General features: G+C 47.7%; 2 protein-coding genes across 2 annotated transcripts; both read right to left on the reverse strand.

The window, feature by feature from the left end:
* Positions 1–6,564: 6,564 nt before the first annotated feature.
* On the reverse strand, positions 6,565–9,087 carry LOC123093635 (butanoate--CoA ligase AAE1). Its single transcript, XM_044515641.1, has 2 exons — positions 8,578–9,087; positions 6,565–8,160 (listed from the first exon to the last, which is right to left on the reverse strand). The coding sequence occupies exons 1-2, from the start codon at positions 9,058–9,060 to the stop codon at positions 6,691–6,693; spliced, it is 1,953 nt and encodes a 650-aa protein (XP_044371576.1). The 5' UTR covers positions 9,061–9,087; the 3' UTR covers positions 6,565–6,690.
* A 1,099-nt stretch (positions 9,088–10,186) lies between these two features.
* On the reverse strand, positions 10,187–12,722 carry LOC123089430 (butanoate--CoA ligase AAE1). The gene is made up of 2 exons (XM_044511113.1): positions 11,965–12,722; positions 10,187–11,719 (listed from the first exon to the last, which is right to left on the reverse strand). The coding sequence occupies exons 1-2, from the start codon at positions 12,340–12,342 to the stop codon at positions 10,277–10,279; spliced, it is 1,821 nt and encodes a 606-aa protein (XP_044367048.1). The 5' UTR covers positions 12,343–12,722; the 3' UTR covers positions 10,187–10,276.
* Between the last annotated feature and the right edge of the window lie 6,424 nt (positions 12,723–19,146).

Genomic DNA, 19,146 nt, shown 5'->3' on the forward strand with positions numbered 1-19,146 from the left:
TGGCTGCTTCATCACAGATGATCCGGCCGCCGATGACTACTTCCCCGACGACGACTTCTTCCCCGACGTCCATGACCTCCTCGACGACATGGCAGGCGAGGACACCGACCCCAAGTCCAGCGCTTCTGCTGCTGCTGTGCCGTACGTGTTCTTCTCCTTTTTGTTAGAAGTCCTGCTTCAGTTCTTGGCTCTAGTTTCTGCCCTACGTATGTTAGGTTCTATGTCGTATAAGCAACTTCATCTAGTGTGTGCTCTAGATGTGTTTAGCTCAAGTTCATATATGCAGACGATGTTTACCTTCTCTCTGTCAGATTGCATGACTTGCTTTATATTTGCTATTTTAGTCATGCTTTATCTAGTATTTCTGTTAATAAAATCATTTGGTAAATTGCTCTTTTTTCCAACAATTCAAAAACCTTATTATAGGCAATTTACCCCGAGTGGTTTTGTTGCTTCCATGAGACCTCCTATGTTTGAGGGTATCCACTATAAGAGGTGGCGCGTGAGAGCAGTCTTATGGTTTCAAACCATGAGTTGCTATGATGCCACTCTTGGCAAACTTGAAGGAGAGCAAGATGCCCAACAGGCACAAGCTTTTTAGAAAATGGATACCTTGTTTAAGGCTGCTCTCTTGAGTGTTCTTGGTGAGAACATAGTTGATGCTTATGCGTCAATTGACAATGGAAAAGATATGTGGGACACACTCGAGGCCAAGTTTGGGGTCTCGGATGCCGGCACTCAGCTGTACATCATGGAGCAATTCTATGATTACAGGATGACTGAATAGAGCGCTCCGTGGTTGAGCAGGCTCATGAGATACAGTCATTTGCTAGAGAACTTGAGCACTTCAATTGCATGCTACCGGACAAGTTTGTTGCCGGAGGTATCATCACTAAGCTTCCTCCTTCATGGAGGAACTTTGCTACCTTACTGAAGCATAAGAGACAGGAGTTTTCTGTTCCGGATCTCATTGGTACTCTTGATGTGGAAGAAAAGGCGAGAGCAAAGGACACACGTGCTCGAGGTATTGAGGGAGGATCTAGTGCCAATCCGGTACAGAAGAAGAACTTCCAGCCCCACAAGTTCAAGAACAAGGGCATGTTTGATGGTAAAGCAAAGTTTGATGGGAAGAACAAGGCTGTGCAACACACGAACTTCAAGAAGAAGAGTGACAAGAAGAAAGGTGCTTGTCATGTGTGTGGAGATCCTGATCATTGGGCTCCTAGTTGTCCTAATCGCTATGACAAGCGTCATCCTGGGAAAGGCGGCAAGACCGCTAATGTTGTCATTGGAGACACTAACATGAAGGATGCTGGGTATGGTATATTCCCCACTATTCTTTCAGTATGTCATTCTCCTGATTGGTTGATTGACACGGGTGCTAATGTGCATGTATGCGGTGATATTTCCATGTTTTCGTCTTATCAGACCACAGGGACTTCAACCGTGCTGATGGGCAACGGTTCAAGTGCTTCTGTTCATGGTGTTGGCACGGTAGATCTGAAGTTTACGTCGGGGAAGATCGTGCGGCTGAAGAATGTGCATTATGTCCCCTCCATCAGTAAAAATCTTGTTAGCGGATCTCTTCTGTGTAGAGATGGCTATAAGCTTGTCTTTGAGTCGAATAAATTTGTAATATCCAAGTATGGAACCTTTGTTGGTAAAGGCTATGAGTCAGGAGGCCTGTTTCGTTTATCCTTATCAGACGTTTGCAATAAAGTTGTTAATCATATTTGCAACAATAGTGAATCAAATGTGTGGCATTCATGTCTTCGTCATGTTAACTTTGGTTGCATGTCACGACTAGCGAAGTTGAACTTAATCCCTAGTTTCACCACTGTCAAGGGATCTAAGTGTCAAGTATGTGTGCAAGCTAAGCAACCTCGTAAGTCTCACGTGACTGCGGAGACGAGAAATCTTGCACCACTAGAACTTATACATTCGGATCTATGTGAAATGAATGGTGTTTTGACAAAAGGTGGAAAGAAATATTTCATGACGTTAATTGATGACTCCACTAGATACTGCCGTGTGTATCTTCTGAAATCTAAGGATGAGGCTTTGAACTTTTTCAAGATCTATAAAGCTGAAGTGGAAAACCAACTTGATCGGAAAATCAAGAGGCTTAGGTCCGACCGTGGTGGAGAGTATTTTTCCAATGAATTTGATGCTTTTTGTGCGGAACATGGTATAATCCATGAGAGGACGCCTCCCTACTCACCTCAGTCAAATGGGGTGGCCAAAAGAAAGAACCGTACTCTAACTGATTTGGTTAACGCCATGTTAGACACATCGGGTCTCTCCAAGGCATGGTGGGGGGAGGCGATATTGACTGCATGTCATGTCCTAAACCAAGTTCCCACAAAGAACAAAGAGATAACTCCATTCGAGGAATGGGAGAAGAAAAGGTTAAAACTCTCTTATTTGCGAACATGGGGCTGTTTGGCGAAAGTCAATGTACCAATTCCAAAGAAGCGGAAGCTGGGACCAAAAACTGTGGATTGTGTTTTCCTGGGATATGCTTTTCATAGAATAGGCTATAGATTCTTGGTTGTAAAATCTGAGGTACCTGACATGCATGTCGGTACGATCATGGAGTCGAATGATGCGACTTTCTTTGAAGATATCTTTCCCATGAAGGATACGGCTACCTCATCTAATCAGGAGATGCCTAGTTCATCGAATCAGGAACCAGTTACAATTACTGAACCTACCATTTCGATGGAACACTTTGAAAGTCCTGTGGAGGAGAACAATGAAGTTCCTACTAGGAGCAAGAGACAGAAGACTGCAAAGTCTTTTGGTGATGATTTTCTTGTGTATCTCATAGATGACACTCCCAGTTCTATTTTGGAGGCCTATGCATTGGAAGATGCTGACTACTGGAAGGAAGCGGTTCGTAGCGAGATGGATTCCATCTTGGCGAATGAAACCTGGGAGATAACTGATCATCCTTATGGGTGCAAACCTATAGGATGCAAATGGGTATTCAAGAAGAAGCTTAGGCCTGATGGTACTATTGAAAAGTATAAGGCTCGGCTCGTGGTTAAGGGTTATACCCAAAGGGAAGGTGAAGACTTCTTTGATACTTACTCACCTGTGGCTCGACTGACCACTATTCGAGTTCTACTTTCACTAGCTGCCTCACATGGTCTTCTCGTTCATCAAATGGATGTTAAGACTGCTTTCCTAAATGGAGAGTTGGATGAGGAAATTTATATGGAACAACCAGATGGGTTTGTAATAGATGGTCAGGAAGGGAAAGTGTGCAAGTTGCTGAAGTCCTTGTATCGACTCAAGCAAGCACCCAAACAGTGGCATGAGAAGTTTGAAAGAACTTTAATAGCTGCAGGCTTTGTTGTGAACGAAGCTGATAAATGTGTGTACTATCGCCATGGTGGGGGCGAGGGAGTTATGCTTTGCTTGTATGTTGATGACATACTGATTTTTGGAACAAATCTGAATGTTATTAAGGAGGTCAAGGATTTCCTATCTCGCTGTTTTGAGATGAAGGATTTAGGAGTGGCTGATGTCATTCTGAACATCAAGTTGTTGAGAGATGATGATGGTGGGATTACATTGCTTCAATCTCACTATGTGGAAAAGATCTTGAGTCGCTTTGGCTATAGTGACTGCAAGCCCTCTCCAACACCATATGATGCTAGCGTGCTACTTCGAAAGAATCGAAGAATTGCTAGAGATCAATTGAAGTATTCTCAGATTATTGGCTCGCTTATGTACTTAGCCAGTGCTACAAGACCTGACATCTCTTTTGCTGTTAGCAAACTGAGTCGGTTTGTCTCAAAACCAGGAGATATGCATTGGAAAGCTCTAGAGAGAGTTTTGCGTTATTTGAAAGGCACTGCAAATTATGGAATTCACTACACTGGGCATCCAAAGGTGCTTGAAGGGTATAATGACTCAAACTGGATCTCAGATGCTGATGAGATAAAGGCCACGAGCGGTTATGTATTCACTCATGGAGGTGGCGTTGTTTCTTGGAAGTCTTGCAAGCAGACCATCTTAACGAGGTCAACAATGGAGCAGAACTCACAGCAGTAGATACAGCTACGGTCGAAGCAGATTGGCTTTGTCGGCTCTTGAATGACTTGCCGGTAGTTGAGAAACCTGTACCGGGTATCCTTATGAACTGTGACAATCAAACTGTGATCACTAAAGTGAGCAGCTCAAAGGATAACATGAAGTCATCAAGACACGTTCAGAGAAGGTTAAAATCTGTCAGAAAAATAAAAAACTCCGGAGTTATTGCATTGGATTATATCCAAACGTCTAAAAATCTGGCAGATCCTTTTACTAAGGGTCTATCACGTAATGTGATAGATAATGCATCGAGGGAGATGGGTATGAGACCCACAATATGAGTTGTTCACAGTGGTAACCTATTCTTTGTGATCGGAGATCCCGTGAATTAGATGTGGAAGACAAGCTGTTGGTCAACTGGGAGGAGAGTATCCTTACTGTTAAAATACCACTCCATGAAGATGCAATACTCTCCTAATCTGCATGGCAGGTTGATGTATATCTTAATGTGTTCTAAATGGCTCTTTGAAGCAGAGATGTTGTCCTGCATAACATCTTTTGAAGAACGCACCTATATGAGTCTGATTGTTAAACGTTGCAATCTATGAGAGTAGGGTTCTCTCTAGTAAACGCGTGAAAGGTCACGGAGTATGACGCATAAGCTCCACCCGCGGGGAAGACCCACGGTAGCCACGTATCGGTCAAGGCTTTATGTGAAGCTAGATTCGCAGAAAACTTGCAGTTCAAGGTCCAGTCCAGTGTTCAAGTTGCTTACTAGTGTAGCATAGAGTTCTAGGTGGAAGTTCAACTTAACAGTCTCCACTGCAGTACCGGTATATAAAACAGTGTTTGGGAACCAAAGGCAAATTTTGTGTGCCTCTGGGATCTGGTGGGGGATTGCTGGAATTTTTCTCTATTTGGGCCTAGCCCAATAGCAGTTTCAGAAATTCCTAATAAATCCTAGAGGCCCACGCAGCCCATTCGTGCAAGGCAAGAGGTGGAACTAAAGTTTAGTCCCACCTTGCTAGTTTAGAGGGAGTTGGACCTCTTTATAAGGGAGGCTCCTTCCCCACTTGTATGAGCATGAGAACAAGAGGGACATCCACGCGCGCTCCTCCTCCGCCGCCCGCCTCGCCACGCCACGCCACGCCTCGCCTCGCCTCGCCTCGTCACGACGCGCCGCGCCGCGCCGCGGGAATGAGCCGAGCCGATGTAAATTTTTGCCACGCACTACGGATCTACGAAAGGGCACGCGAAAGCTGAAACGTTTTGCTGTAGTGGAGATTGAATACAAACGGCGCACCTCTTCGCCTGCTGCCTGTTCGTTTCGTCTCCCTCGTTCTCTTCAGCTCCCAGCGCAACCTCTCACCTTCTTCTCTTGCGCCTATAAAAGGGAGGTCGCTCCTCCCAGAGAGACGCACCAGAATCTCTTCCTCCTCTCGCCACCGGTTCCAATCTCTGCGTTGCTGCTGTCTTCCTCATCCCGGCTTGCGGCGTGCACCGCACGTCGGGACAGTAGGCCTCCGAGACCGCACCTTTTGAGTCCTGTACGGGAGAAGGGTGATAAGGTTTTTGGGGAGCGCTCAGCGCGACTACTGGCTGCTTCATCACGGACGATCCGGTCGCTGACGACTATTTCCCCGACGACGACTTCTTCCCCGACATCCACGACCTCCTCGATGACATGGCAGGCGAGGACACCGACCCCAAGTCCAGCGCTTCTACTGCTGCTGTGCCGTACGTGTTCTTCTCCTTTTTGTTAGAAGTCCTGCTTCAGTTCTTGGCTCTAGTTTCTGCCCTACGTATGTTAGATTCTATGTCGTATAAGCAACTTCATCTAGTGTGTGCTCTAAATGTGTTTAGCTCAAGTTCATATATGCAGACGATGTTTACCTTCTCTCTGTCAGATTGCATGACTTGCTTTATATTTGCTATTTTAGTCATGCTTTATCTAGTATTTCTGTTAATAAAACCATTCGGTAAATTGCTCCTTTTTCCAACAGAAAGGGCATGACGTGGCCCTCTGCGCTTGCGATGGGCGTGTGACGAGGCATGCGACCGACCGAAGCTTTGACCGGCCGGTCGGCGCAATCCCTACGCAATCCCGGTCAAACCCCTAAATCCCCACGTATTCCAAAACACCATTTGGTTCTAGTGTATTTGATATGTTTCATCCCCACCTTTCCCCACAAATCCCCAAACTCTAGCGCATTTTTCTAAATAACCAATACACTACCCTACCTAGTGGATTGGGGATAAATGGGGATTTGAAGGGCAATGGTGAAGGTTGGGGCTTCACCCAATCCACCCCCACCAATCCCCTCAAAAACCCTAGTAGAAAATAAGGCGTTAGGGGGAGATTTATCCGGTTTGGAGGATTTTAGGGTGTAAAGTGTACCAAATTCGACTTCAGAGGGATATTCGTCCATCAGACAACATTTGAGGGTGAAATATGGACTTCTTTCAAAAACATTATGTATGTGGGCTTTACAAAGAGTCCAAACATCAAGCGGCCCAGAAAGGTTCAGGAACAAATTTCTTAGCCAAGATGCCATATATTACACGAGGTTGTCTCAAAAAAAAATTACACGAGGACACAACAAGATGTGAAAAAAATATACAACAATATTCCATCTACACAAGCAAATGTTACAGTTTGCTGTTTTCGGCCTTCTTGAGGCTTCCCATCGCTCCGGCCTTCTCCCGAAGAACAAACTTCTGTGTCTTCCCAGTGGAAGCTTTGGGCAAATCCTCAAAAACCACTGTCTTGGGCACCATGTAGTGTGGCAGCTTCTCCCGACAGAAGCCTATGATCTCTGTTTCTGTGGCACTTGCGCCATCCTTTAGCTTGACGAAGGCACATGGTGTCTCCCCCCAGTGGTCGTCAGGCCTCGCCACGACCGCCGCCTCGAGCACCGCTGGGTGGCCAAAGATTATGGACTCCACCTCGATTGAGCTGATGTTCTCGCCGCCCGATATGATGATGTCCTTGGCCCTATCTTTGACTTGGATGTACCCGTCTGGGTGCCGGATGGCAAGGTCCCCTGTGCGCAACCACCCTCCCGCCATGGACTCTTGGGTCGCATCAACATCCTTGTAGTACCCACTCATGACTGTGTTGCCACGGAACATCACCTCGCCCACTGTCTTGCCGTCGTGCGGCACACTCTCCATGGTGGTCGGGTCCTTGACATCGGCATCCTCCATTGCAATGTGATGGAACCCCTGCCGCGCCTTGAGCCGCGCGCGCTCCTCCACCGGCAGCGCATCCCACTCCGGCATCCAAGTGCACACAGTGGCTGCACCGTGCGTCTCGGTGAGGCCGTATATATGATATACCACGAAGCCAAGCTCCTCCATTCCAGCCAGGACGCGGGGCGGTGGCGGCGCGCCGCCCGTCATGACACGCACCACCGTCTTGCCCGACGGTGGCCTTGGATCCGCGGCGGGCGCATTAACGATCATGTTGAGAACCGTAGGTGCACCGCCCATGTGTGTCACTCCATGTCGTGCGATGCTGTCGAAGATGACCCTCGCGGTGAAGTGGCGGAGACAGATGTTGGTGCCACCCTGCATGGCAACAGCCCACGTCATGCTCCAGCCATTGCCATGGAACATGGGCACAGTCCACAGGTACGTCGGCATCGGAGTGATGTCGTAAGCGAGGACCGTGGCGATGGTGTTGAGGTACACGCCCCGGTGGTTGTAGAGCACACCCTTGGGCCGCGACGTCGTGCCAGACGTGTAGTTGAGCGTGATGGGATCCAACTCGTTCGCCGGCCAGCGGATGTCGAAATGCGAAGGGGCACTCTTGATGAGAGCCTCATACTCATTTTCGCATAAGTCAGGGTCGATGGGGTCGCTGTCGTCGGAGATGGTTACGAGGACCGGAATGTTGGCGGCGGCGGACCTGGAGACGGCGAGACGCTGCAGCGCGTCTCTCCCGACGCCGAGAAGGCTCGACTCGACGAGGAACACCTTGGCATCGGAGTGCTTCAGCAGGGTGGACACCATGGCCGCATCGTGCCGCGTGTTCAGCGTGCAGAGGACGGCGCCGGCCATGGGTACGGCGAGGTGTAGCTCGTACATCGCCGGCACGTTCGGGCTGAGAACAGCCACCTGCACATGGATGACACACGATTAGCACGCGGCACTCGTGACTCGTCCGCTGTTCATAATAGACAGGGCCCATGGACTACACGATGGACGGGAGCATTGAGCCGACAAGGATATCAAAGGCCGCGATTTGCACGAATAGTGTGTTCTTGCATGATTTCGCTACGATGTGAGCCATGCCGCTGTTGCTCACCAGTGCAAACAGCAGCGCTCTATCATGCAAACAGGCAATTCGTACTAAGAAATAATTAAGCCTTCTCAGGTGCGTACTAGTCTAAAAAAACATGAAGTTCTTACAATCATTTTGGCGATTTTCTAAGTTAGATGCAGGCTAGCTAGCTTTGTATACCAACCACTCTGGCATCCACAGACAACGCAAGCAAAGAGATGGAAGCAGCAAGCAAGAATAGAGGCACTCACCACATCGCCGCGCGCGACGCCGAAGCGGGTGGCGAGCGCGGCGGCCACGCGGACGCACCGCTCCCGGACCTCCCTCCACGTGGTTGACCGCCTCCCCGCGTACACCACCGCGGGGCGTTCGCCGTAGACGGCCGCGGCGCGCTCGATGAAGCTGAGCGGCGTCAGCGGCACGTAGTTGGCCGCGCACCGCACCGTGCCGCGCTCCATGTCCAGCACCTCCACCTCCTCCTGATCCCTCCCTACCAGGCTGGAGAAGAAGGACAGAGACACGACGCCAGTGGGACTGGGAGGAGAAGCCAACGGGCGGCACCATGGTGGGGATGATAAAGTAGACGCGCGCGCTCGGGCAAAATCTTGGCTTGGATTATAATAACTCGAGCTGGGAGTAGAATAGTAGTGGCGGATCAGCTGCACTGATCCGATGCCGCTGATGGTGCGGTGGTGGCGAAGTAATCCACGGAGCACATGGGTGACGGCTGTCATGGCTTCATGTGACTCTGTGAGTGAGAGCCGGAGGGATAGCAATGATGATGTGGCCGGATCACGGGAGCACAGCCGTACATAATAAGGGTCGATCCAAATCTAAAACAAGGCGGACGCCGGACGGGCGGCCGATCCAAATGAATAAAAAAACGGTCATCCGTTTGGATCGGTCCGTTGGAGTTGCTCTAGTTCACCCGTTGAGAGCTACTAGTCTGCTACTTTCCTTTTTAGGCGCCACTGTCCACAGGCCAAAGCCAACAGGCCTATCTCCAGTAGAATGCATGTCACCGTAAGACATCGATGACATGGCATACAAAATCCTACATGAAAAGTAATAATCGGGTGAGAGATTCCTTGCAAAAAAAATGAAGTGAGAGATGATGGGTTGTATGATCTGCAACCTACACTGGCAACAAAGATGCCGAGATACTATTTCCCCTGGCCCTACTAAGATGACTAGATTATTGGCTGTAATCTATATAAGTTGTTACTTTACCAACAACTGTACCAACGCACCATTGAAACAGGTCGATATGATGTATCACACTATTTCTTGGAAGTCATAGGAACATGTTTAGTGATTTATTTCTCAATCAGTCGAATTGCATGTTATAAAGACAATAGTTTTTTCGTCGGATGGTGAGTGTAGCGATCATAGGCGCACGCAATGGGTCGTTTGATAGTGCCTAAACTCGTTCTATACCTTTCCCCTTCTTTTGGTTATTCTATTTTGAAATGTGTATTTCCATTATGTCAAACTAATGGAAATGGGATGGTATGCTTTTAAAATAAAAAAGACAATGATTGAGATGGAAAAACTTTAAGTTCTAAAATGTGCAACTATCTAAAAGAGCATACCATTTCACAAAATAAAAGTAATATCTGGATCGCCTTTCTCCTCCACCCCCCCCCCCCCCCCCAATGTTTTGCTCAAAAAAGTGTCTTAGTCACTAAGAAATAGGCACTCATTATGAACATTTGGGATATAATTCTGTATAATGACACAACATGCACCTGGTCTCCGCCTCGTAATGCACACAATCGACCATCATTGCAAAATTCAGTGAAAATGAAGTTTAACAACTAAATATTGGTAAACAAATATAACAACCAAATAGTTGTCTCTTTGTCATTTATTTCTGTTTCAAAGCTATAGTCAGCCCATACGGTACAATACCATATTTTGTCCGAGACAAATGATTTCATGCACGCTATTTTAGGTCTTCACAAGGCTGCCCATAGCCCGAGCCTTCTGACGGAGAATAAACTTTTGAGTCTTCCCTGTCGAAGTCTTGGGCAAGTCAGCGAAGACCACCGTCTTTGGTGCCATGTAATGTGGCAACTTATCCCGACAGAAGTTTATAATCTCTATTTCGGTTGCATCGACGTTAGTCTTTAACTTGACGAACGCACAAGGTGTCTCACCCCAGTGGTCATCTGGCCTTGCCACGACCGCTGCCTCAAGCACTGCCGGGTGGCTAAAGATCACCGCCTCCACCTCAATCGAGCTTATGTTCTCACCGCCGGATATGATGATGTCCTTGGCCCTGTCCTTGAGCTGGATGTACCCATCCGGATGATTCACAGCAAGATCGCCCGTGTGCAACCACCCTTGGGCCATTGCCTCCTTGGTTGCATTGATGTCCTTGTAGTACCCGCTCGTGACGGTGTTACCTCGAAACATCACCTCCCCGATAGTTTTGCCATCATGTGGAAGGCTCTCCATGGTTGTTGGGTTCTTGACATCAATGTCTTGTATACCGATGTGATGATGAAACCCCTGTCGTGCCATGAGCCGTGACCGCTCCTCGGTTGGCAACATGTCCCACTCCGGCATCCACGTATTGATGGTGGCTGGGCCAATCTCTGTGAGACCATACATTTGGTATACTATGAATCCAAGTTCTTCCATCCCATACAAGATGCTAGGCGGTGGTGGGGCACCGCCGGTCATGATATGTACTATCACTGGCAGTGGCTTTCGGTCACCAGTTGGTGCGTTGACGATCATGTTGAGAACCGTGGGTGCGCCGCCCATGTGCGTCACCTTGTGTTGTGAGATCTTATCAAAGATGACCTTTGCCGTGAAGCGGCGCAAGCAGACGTTGGTGCCGCCCTGCATGGCGATGCCCCATGATAGGTTCCACCCCTTGGCGTGGAACATCGGCACGGTCCACAAGTAAGTGGGCGTGACAGTGATGTTGTACGTGAGAGCCGTTGCAATAGTGTTGAGGTACGCGGCCCGGTGGCTGTAGATCACGCCCTTGGGCCTCGCAGTTGTGCCAGATGTGTAATTCAACGCGATGGGGTCCAACTCATTCAGCGGCCAACGGATGTCGAACCCTAAAGGTGCTTCTCTGATGAGACTCTCGTAGTCTGTGTATGCGGAGTTGATGCAGTCTCCATCGTGTGAGATGGTTATGAGGACCGGAAGGGCCGTGGCGCTAGACTCGTCGCCGGCGAGGTTATTAAGAGCGGCTCTCCCAACATCAAGGAGGCCTGACTCGACAAACAACACCTTGGCGCCAGAGTGCTTCAGCAACGCAGACACCATGGCTGCGTCATGCCGTGTGTTCAAGGTGCAGAGGATCGCGCCTGCCATGGGCACGGAGAAGTGTAGCTCGTACATCGCCGGCACGTTCGGGCTAAGAACAGCAACCTGCATATGCAGAGTATGGTTAGCGATTTTGATGAATCTCATGTGAGTGGTTACGGCTCAGTCGACTTAGAAATACTCCATATTTTGGGATTAACAGTTCATAAATCTCAGATGAAGGTCGTTTCATTCAGACGCACTTGCACAAATCCCAAAGTCTGATCAGACAGGCATTAGTAGATGTGTTAAAAATAGTTACAGCACCTACTTGGTGAAGACTGTCGGTTCCCGGCCAGTTTGGTACTCACCACATCACCGCGGGCGACTCCGAACCGGGTGGCGAGCGCGGCGGCGACGCGCAAGCACCTCTCCCAGACCTCGCTCCACGTGCAAGACCAGGACTCCCCGTACACCACCGCGGGGCGGTCGCCGTACACGGCCGCGGCGCGCTCGATGAAGCTGAGCGGCGTCAGCGGCGCATAGTTGGCCGCGCACCGCACCGTGCCAGATTCGGCGTCCAGCACCTCAAACTCCTCCTGCTCCTCCAGGCCGGAGGACGGTGACCCCTGACACGCGCACCGACGGCGTGGCGGGGAGAAGGTGAGCGCGCGATGCTGATGCGCCGATCCGCTGCTGCGGCGAGGAAGTGGTCTCCTGCGCAGAAGCAGACGGGGTGCGGCTCTCATGGCGTGTGACGCCGCTCTTGGCTTAACCTATACATATAACAAAATATAAGTGCATAGTATTAAGCTAGAAGAGATTCAGCTAGCACAGATCGTTTAAGCACAAATCATAGGGTCGTCGTTTGGTTAAAGGAACTATTTGATTAGTACTTTGATGTACGTACCTCGATGGGCCCAACGGCCTACCGGACCCCTAATCCGCGTCCTGATCGGGGGCACTCAACCACAATATGGTTGACGGGCCCCTGCCACGCAACGCTACATAAAGAGGTGGGGGCTGGCGGCACGCAGTACGAGGTTCACCGCGTTGCCAGGCTCCCCACCGAAACACCCGACCTGATCTAGGTCTTGCGCTGACAGTGACGGGAAGCTCCGCCGCCGCCACTGCCAACACATCGCCGCCGCCACCACCTCGCCCACTCTCCGCCATCACCGTGCGCCACAGCACCACGATGGCCTCCGGCTCGAGCTCGTCAGCACCAGGAGAAGGTAGGTTACCTGATGATCTAGCCTACTCCGATCCCAAGGATCTCCACTCCATAATGTAGTGCGCCAACACTTTTCGAGATTTAACTTCGACCATAAATTTTAGCAACATGGGCGACTGCGGCGGGAGCATGACAGATACCTTTGAATTCGTAATCAAAATGAGTTTTCAAAGGTATAATTTTTCAGTAAAATGGTTTATGTTTTATTGGTCTAATTTATGGTCAAAACTGGATCTCGAAAAACATGAGCGCACTATATTATGAAATGAAGGGAGTATGTAATTGATCCCCTAATCATGCTGGGCTAGCTTCCTTGTATAGGCAGTCCAAGATTAATCTATTGTAAGTTACTCCGCTAGCTAATCGGTCACATGTTGCAACTTTAACATTAATTATTATCTGACATATGTCTTACACCCGTCATACTCTAAATTTTGATAAGATTTAATTTGATAAGTATGTGTATGGTAATGCAAGAAAAGTTTTGATTTAGTTGATATTTTCGGAAGATATGATTTGATTTGACTTGATTGAATTAATGCAAGACATGATTTCGGGAAAAGTGCAGAACTGGTACTCTATTTATATTGGTTTTAATATTGTGCGGCATCGATTGCGACTATGAAAAAATAAGTAGAAAACAAGGAGGGAGGGGTGCGTGGGGAGGAAAAACCCGAGGCGAAAGGGGAGGCGACGGAACCAACTCCCCTTTAATAATAGAGACGTAAAGCCCTGGTATATATATGCGATATGCAGTACACATCTAGATGATAATAAGTTAAGGGTATGTTTGGTTGGAGACTAGTGTGGCCAAGCCAAAGTGTGGCTAGCCAAACAAGTATGGCAAGCCACACAAATGTGGCTAAGAAATTGAACGCCAAACTTTGGCAAAAGTTGGCAAAAAAATTGTCTCTTTGACAAGTGGGTCATAGGGGCAATAAAGTGTGGCAAGCCAAAATGTGGCAAAAACCAAACACATGCTTGGCGAACTGTGGCTGGCAAATTTTGACTTGGCAAACTGTGGTTGGGAACCAAACAGCCCCTAAATCTCAACTAAGTTCCTTGTTGTCCGATCTATGCCCTCAAGGTTGCTGGGTAGCGAGCAATCGCATACCCCATGTAATCGCTATGTTCACTACCCACAGATATATTGGGCCAGCCCAAGTAAACATTTTCAGGAAACTTCCTAGTCCGGTTTTGGGAAGGTCCGAGACTTTCCCAGACTGGGTTTTTTCCTCTCTTTTTTCTTTTTTTGTCTTTTGCTTTCTTCTCTGTTTCCCTTTCCTTTTTCTTTCCTTTTTATTTTATTTTTGTTTTCATGGATGTATTTTAAAATCATGAACATTTTTGTTCATAACTTCAAAATTTGTACAATGAGTACAAAAACTAATCATCAAAACTCAAAAAAGTCATGAATTCAAAAAATGTTCATCCATATCTATGTGAGACGTAAAGCCCTGGTATATACTCCCTCCGTCCAGAAATATTTGTCGGAGGAATGGTTGTATCTAGATGTATTTTAGTTCTAGATACATCCATTTTTATGCATTTCTCTGACGAGTATTTCCGGATGGAGGGAGTATATGTGAGATGCAATACCTTTTTAAAACATCTAGATGAGAATAAGTTAAATCTCATCTAACTTCCTTGTTGTCCGATCTATGCCCTCAAGGTTTGTGTGTTTTGGTGAAGGCTCTCACGCGTCGTAGGTGTTTTGCATGTGTTTCCCGGCAATCCCTACCCCCCATGCAGGTTGCTGGGTAGCGAGCAAACATTTTCAGGAAACTCCCTAGTCTGGTTTTGGGAAGGTCCGAGACTTTCCCAGACCGGGGTTTTTTTTTTTGTCTTTTCCTTTCTTCTCTGTTTCCTTTCCTTTTCCTTTTACTTTCCTTTTTTATTTTTATTTTTCCTTTCACGGACATATTTTAAAATCATGAACATTTTTGTTCATCAAATTCAAAATAATTTCAATGAGTACAAAAACTAATCATCAAAACTAAAAAAATCATGAATTTTAAATAAATAGTCGATTCAAAAAATGTTCATCCATATCAAAAACTATTCATCCAATTCAAAAAAAATATTGAATTCAAAATTTGTTCATCAACATTGAAAATTGTTAAGCAAATTCAAAAAAGATCATATATTTTTTTATAAATGTTCACTTTTGAATCATGAGTATTTTTCCATTTAAAAAAATGGAATTGTGTTTTTGAATCCCATATATTTTGTAGAAATTTGGGATTTTTGAATATTTTTTCAAGTTAAAAACAAAAGGAGAAAACTAGGTGCGGCCCGCCCAGCACATGGGCTGGCCCAAAGCACGCGCTGTAGGAAGTTGGATGTGCATGTTTGCATGTTGTCCAGCGCGGTACGCGCTGAATATGGGAGGTGATTTGTGTCGCGTGTAACGAACGTTGCGGCCACAAATCCTATTTGACGCCTTATCCGACGCTGATAGGCATTCTTGTTACTTGGTGCCACACCCCTCCATGGCATGTGTATCAAAATAGGGCAGCCCATGTAAGTCTTTTTTTCACCGGTTTTTCTAGGAACTTCCCCGTGAAGGTTTTACTCGTTTTTTCTGGTGCGTTTTTCTTTAGGATTTCATCAGCACGGGATTTGCGGTTTTTTCCTCCTTTTATTTTTTTATTTTTTGTTTTCATTTCCTATATTTCATTTTTTTTCCTTTTTACTTTTTATGTTTTATTCAAATTCGTGAACTTGTCACAAATTTGTGAACCTTTTATAATCTTGAAAGAAAATTAAATTTGTGAACTTTTCTCAAATTTATGAACCTTTTCCAATTTTTATGAACTTCTTTTGAATTCTTCTGAATCTTGTTTGAAATTCATGAAGGAGGCTTGTAGCCCTAAGTGTGGTTTTGGTAATTGATGACAATCTCTATGGATTAATGTTTTCACTGAGATATATTTGAAGGTATTGTCCATAGATGGTGCATCAAGAATATTAGATGGAATCAAGGATGAAGTCCATATATATATGAGGATATATTTGTTCTAAGCCTTGGTATTAATTGACAATTCCTATGGAGCACCAATGCATTGAATCTTTTATGAAGATATGTTTCATAGTGATGCTTGGAATGCATTGGGTTGGTTTGTGAAGAATGCCATCAAAACATCTGAAGAAGTCCTCATGGTATCCCTCTCTGGATACCCTATGCACACATGCCTCCTGACCCCCGTGTGCTCAGGGTCCAGTGCCAACTCTCTGGACACCCCATACGCACGGGGTCCCTGACCCTCGTGCACACACGACCTAGGTTTTGGCACTCAAGGTCCCATATCCAGTGAGGTTTCAGGTTGGTATTTGGGGTTTTCTGTTGAAGCCATCAAGACTGATTTTAATGTCTAACCAAATATATTCAAGGTGGAATTTGTTAGAGCATCTCAAAGATTGACATATGTGGGCTTATAAGAATCAAGGGCTTGAGATAAAAATCAAAGAGAATTCCCCTTTCCTTTCTGGCGAAGGGGGGAGGAGAAAGAGGTGGAGGAGAAGAAGGAAAGGGGGCTGTGCCCCCCACCCCTAGTCCAATTCGGTTTGGGCCTGGGGGAGCGCGCCCTCCACCTGGCCTCCGGACTCCTCTCTCCACTAGGGCCCATGAAGGCCCAATAGTCCCCCGGGGGGTTACGGTAACCTTACGATACTCCCAAACTTATCCGATACTTCCCGAAACAATTCCGGTGTCCGAATGTAACCTTCCAATATATCAATATTTACCTCTTGATCATTTCGAGACTCCTCATCATGTCCGTGATCCCATCCGGGACTCCGAACAAACTTCGGTCATTGTCGGTGTCAAAACTGGCGGATCTTGGGTAGGGGGCCCCGAACTGTGCGTCTAGGCGGATGGTAACAGGAGACGAGGGACACGATGTTTTTACCCAGGTTCGGGCCCTCTTGATGGAGGTAAAACCCTATGTCCTGCTTGATTAATATTGATGATGTGGGTTACAAGAGTAGATCTACCACGAGATCAAGGAGGCTAAACCCTAGAAGCTAGCCTATGGTATGATTGTTGTTCGTCCTATGGACTAAAGCCATCCGGTTTATATAGACACCGAAGAGGGCTAGGGTTACACAGAGTCGGTTACAATGGTAGGAGATCTACATATCCGTATCGCCAAGCTTGCCTTCCACGCCAAGGAAAGTCCCATCCGGACACGGGACGAAGTCTTCAATCTTGTATCTTCATAGTCTTGGAGTCCGGCCGATGATGGTAGTTCAGCTATCCGGACACCCCCTAGTCCGGGACTCCCTCAGTAGCCCCTGAACCAGGCTTCAATGATGATGAGTCCGTCGCGCATATTGTCTTCGGCATTGCAAGACGGGTTCCTCCTCCGAATAATTTATAGAAGATTGTGAACACCAGGATAGTGTCCGGCTCTGCAAAAATAAATTCCACATACCACCGTAGAGAGAATAATATTACACAAGATCAATCTGCTGACGTATTCTGTTGCGTAACGTCACACCACTTCCAAGCCTTTACTCGAATTGTTTCTATTGTTCCACCTCAGCGCGTTTAGCGAGGCGGTTTCCTTGGCACGTCTGTCGAAGCAGAGATCGTGTTCCCCTTATTCCGGGATTCCCATCAATACGGACGTGGGTAACCCAACCGCGCCATTGATTGTGACGCTTGGGAGATAAGCGAGTTTTACCAGGCCGGTGGGGACGCGTGTTTCTGTCCGCCCATATAAGGGGATAAAGATCCAACCTTTTTACCTGCACCTTCTTCCTCCTTGGCTTATCCATCTCTGCGAACTCGAGCTCTAGCACCCAAGCCCGCACATCTCACCTCAACCTTCTCCAAATATGTCTGGAGCGGGAGGCAAGTGGTGTTGGAAATATGCCCTAGAGGCAATAATAAAAGTATTATTATATTTCAATGTTCATGATAAATGTCTTTTATTCATGCTATAACTGTATTATCCGGAAATCGTAATACACGTGTGAATACTTAGACCACAATACGTCCCTGGTGAGCCTCTAGTTGACTAGCTCGTTGTGATCAACAGATAGTCATGGTTTCCTGACTATGGACATTGGATGTCGTTGATAACGGGATCACATCATTAGGAGAATGATGTGATGGACAAGACCCAATCCTAAGCATAGCATAAAAGATCGTGTAGTTCGTTTTGCTAGAGCTTTGCCAGTGTCAAGTATCTCTTCCTTCGACCATGAGATCGTGTAACTCCCGGATACCGTAAGAGTGCCTTGGGTGTATCAAACGTCACAACGTAACTGGGTGACTATAAAGGTGCATTACAGGTATCTCCGAAAGTATCTGTTGGGTTGACACGGATCGAGACTGGGATTTGTCACTCCGTATGACGGAGAGGTATCTCTGGGCCCACTCGGTAATGCATCATCATAATGAGCTCAATGTGACCAAGGTGTTGGACACGGGATCATGCATTACGGTACGAGTAAAGTGACTTGCCGGTAACGAGACTGAACAAGGTATTGGGATACCGACGATCGAGTCTCGGGCAAGTAACGTACCGATTGACAAAGGGAATTGCATACAGGGTTTGATCGAATCCTCGACATCGTGGTTCATCCGATGACAACATTGAGGAGCATGTGGGAGCCATCATGGGTATCCAGATCCCGCTGTTGGTTATTGACTGAGAGCGTCTCGGTCATGTCTGCATGTCTCCCGAACCCGTAGGGTCTACACACTTAAGGTTCGGTGACGCTAGGGTTATTAGGAAGACTAGTATGTGACTACCGAATGTTGTTCGGAGTCCCGGATGGGATCCTGGACGTCACGAGGAGATCCGGAAGGGTCCGGAGGTAAAGATTTATATATGGGAAGTTGTCAAACGGACACCGGGAAGTTTCGGGGTCATACCGGTATTGTACCGGGGCCACCGGAAGGGTTCCGGGGGTCCACCGGGAGGGGCCACCCCTCCTGGGGGGCCACATGGGCTGCGTGGGGCAGGGAGCCAGCCCCTGGTGGGCTGGCCGCACCCCCCTCCCTTGGGCCCATGCGCCTAGGGTTGAGGGGGAACCCTAGAGGGGGCGCCCCCCTTGGCTTGGGGGGCAAGCCACCCTCTCCCCTCTCCCCTAGGCCGCCGCACCCCCCTAGATGGGTTCTAGGGGGCCGGCCCCCTTCTCCCTTCCACCTATAAATAGAGGGGTGAGGGGAGGGCAGCCGGACCACCCTCCAAGGCGCAGCCCTCCCCTCCCCAACACCTGTCCTCCTCCGTTGTGTGCTTGGCGAAGCCCTGTCGGAGTACTGCCTCTCCACCATCAACACGCCGTCGTGCTGCCGGTGGAGCTG

The sequence above is a fragment of the Triticum aestivum genome, chromosome 4B (assembly GCF_018294505.1).
Source record: "Triticum aestivum cultivar Chinese Spring chromosome 4B, IWGSC CS RefSeq v2.1, whole genome shotgun sequence".
Classification (NCBI taxonomy): domain Eukaryota; kingdom Viridiplantae; phylum Streptophyta; class Magnoliopsida; order Poales; family Poaceae; genus Triticum; species Triticum aestivum.

What these genes read in the sequence shown, in the direction of transcription:
- LOC123093635 (XM_044515641.1), bottom strand. Translation starts at nt 9,060, where the DNA reads ATGACAGCCGTCACCCATGTGCTCCGTGGATTACTTCGCCACCACCGC. An exon ending in GCGTCGCGCGCGGCGATGTG is followed by an intron (nt 8,161 to 8,577) that starts GTGAGTGCCTCT and finishes ATCCATGTGCAG; the next exon opens with GTGGCTGTTCTCAGCCCGAA.
- LOC123089430 (XM_044511113.1), bottom strand. Translation starts at nt 12,342, where the DNA reads ATGAGAGCCGCACCCCGTCTGCTTCTGCGCAGGAGACCACTTCCTCGC. An exon ending in GAGTCGCCCGCGGTGATGTG is followed by an intron (nt 11,720 to 11,964) that starts GTGAGTACCAAA and finishes CTGCATATGCAG; the next exon opens with GTTGCTGTTCTTAGCCCGAA.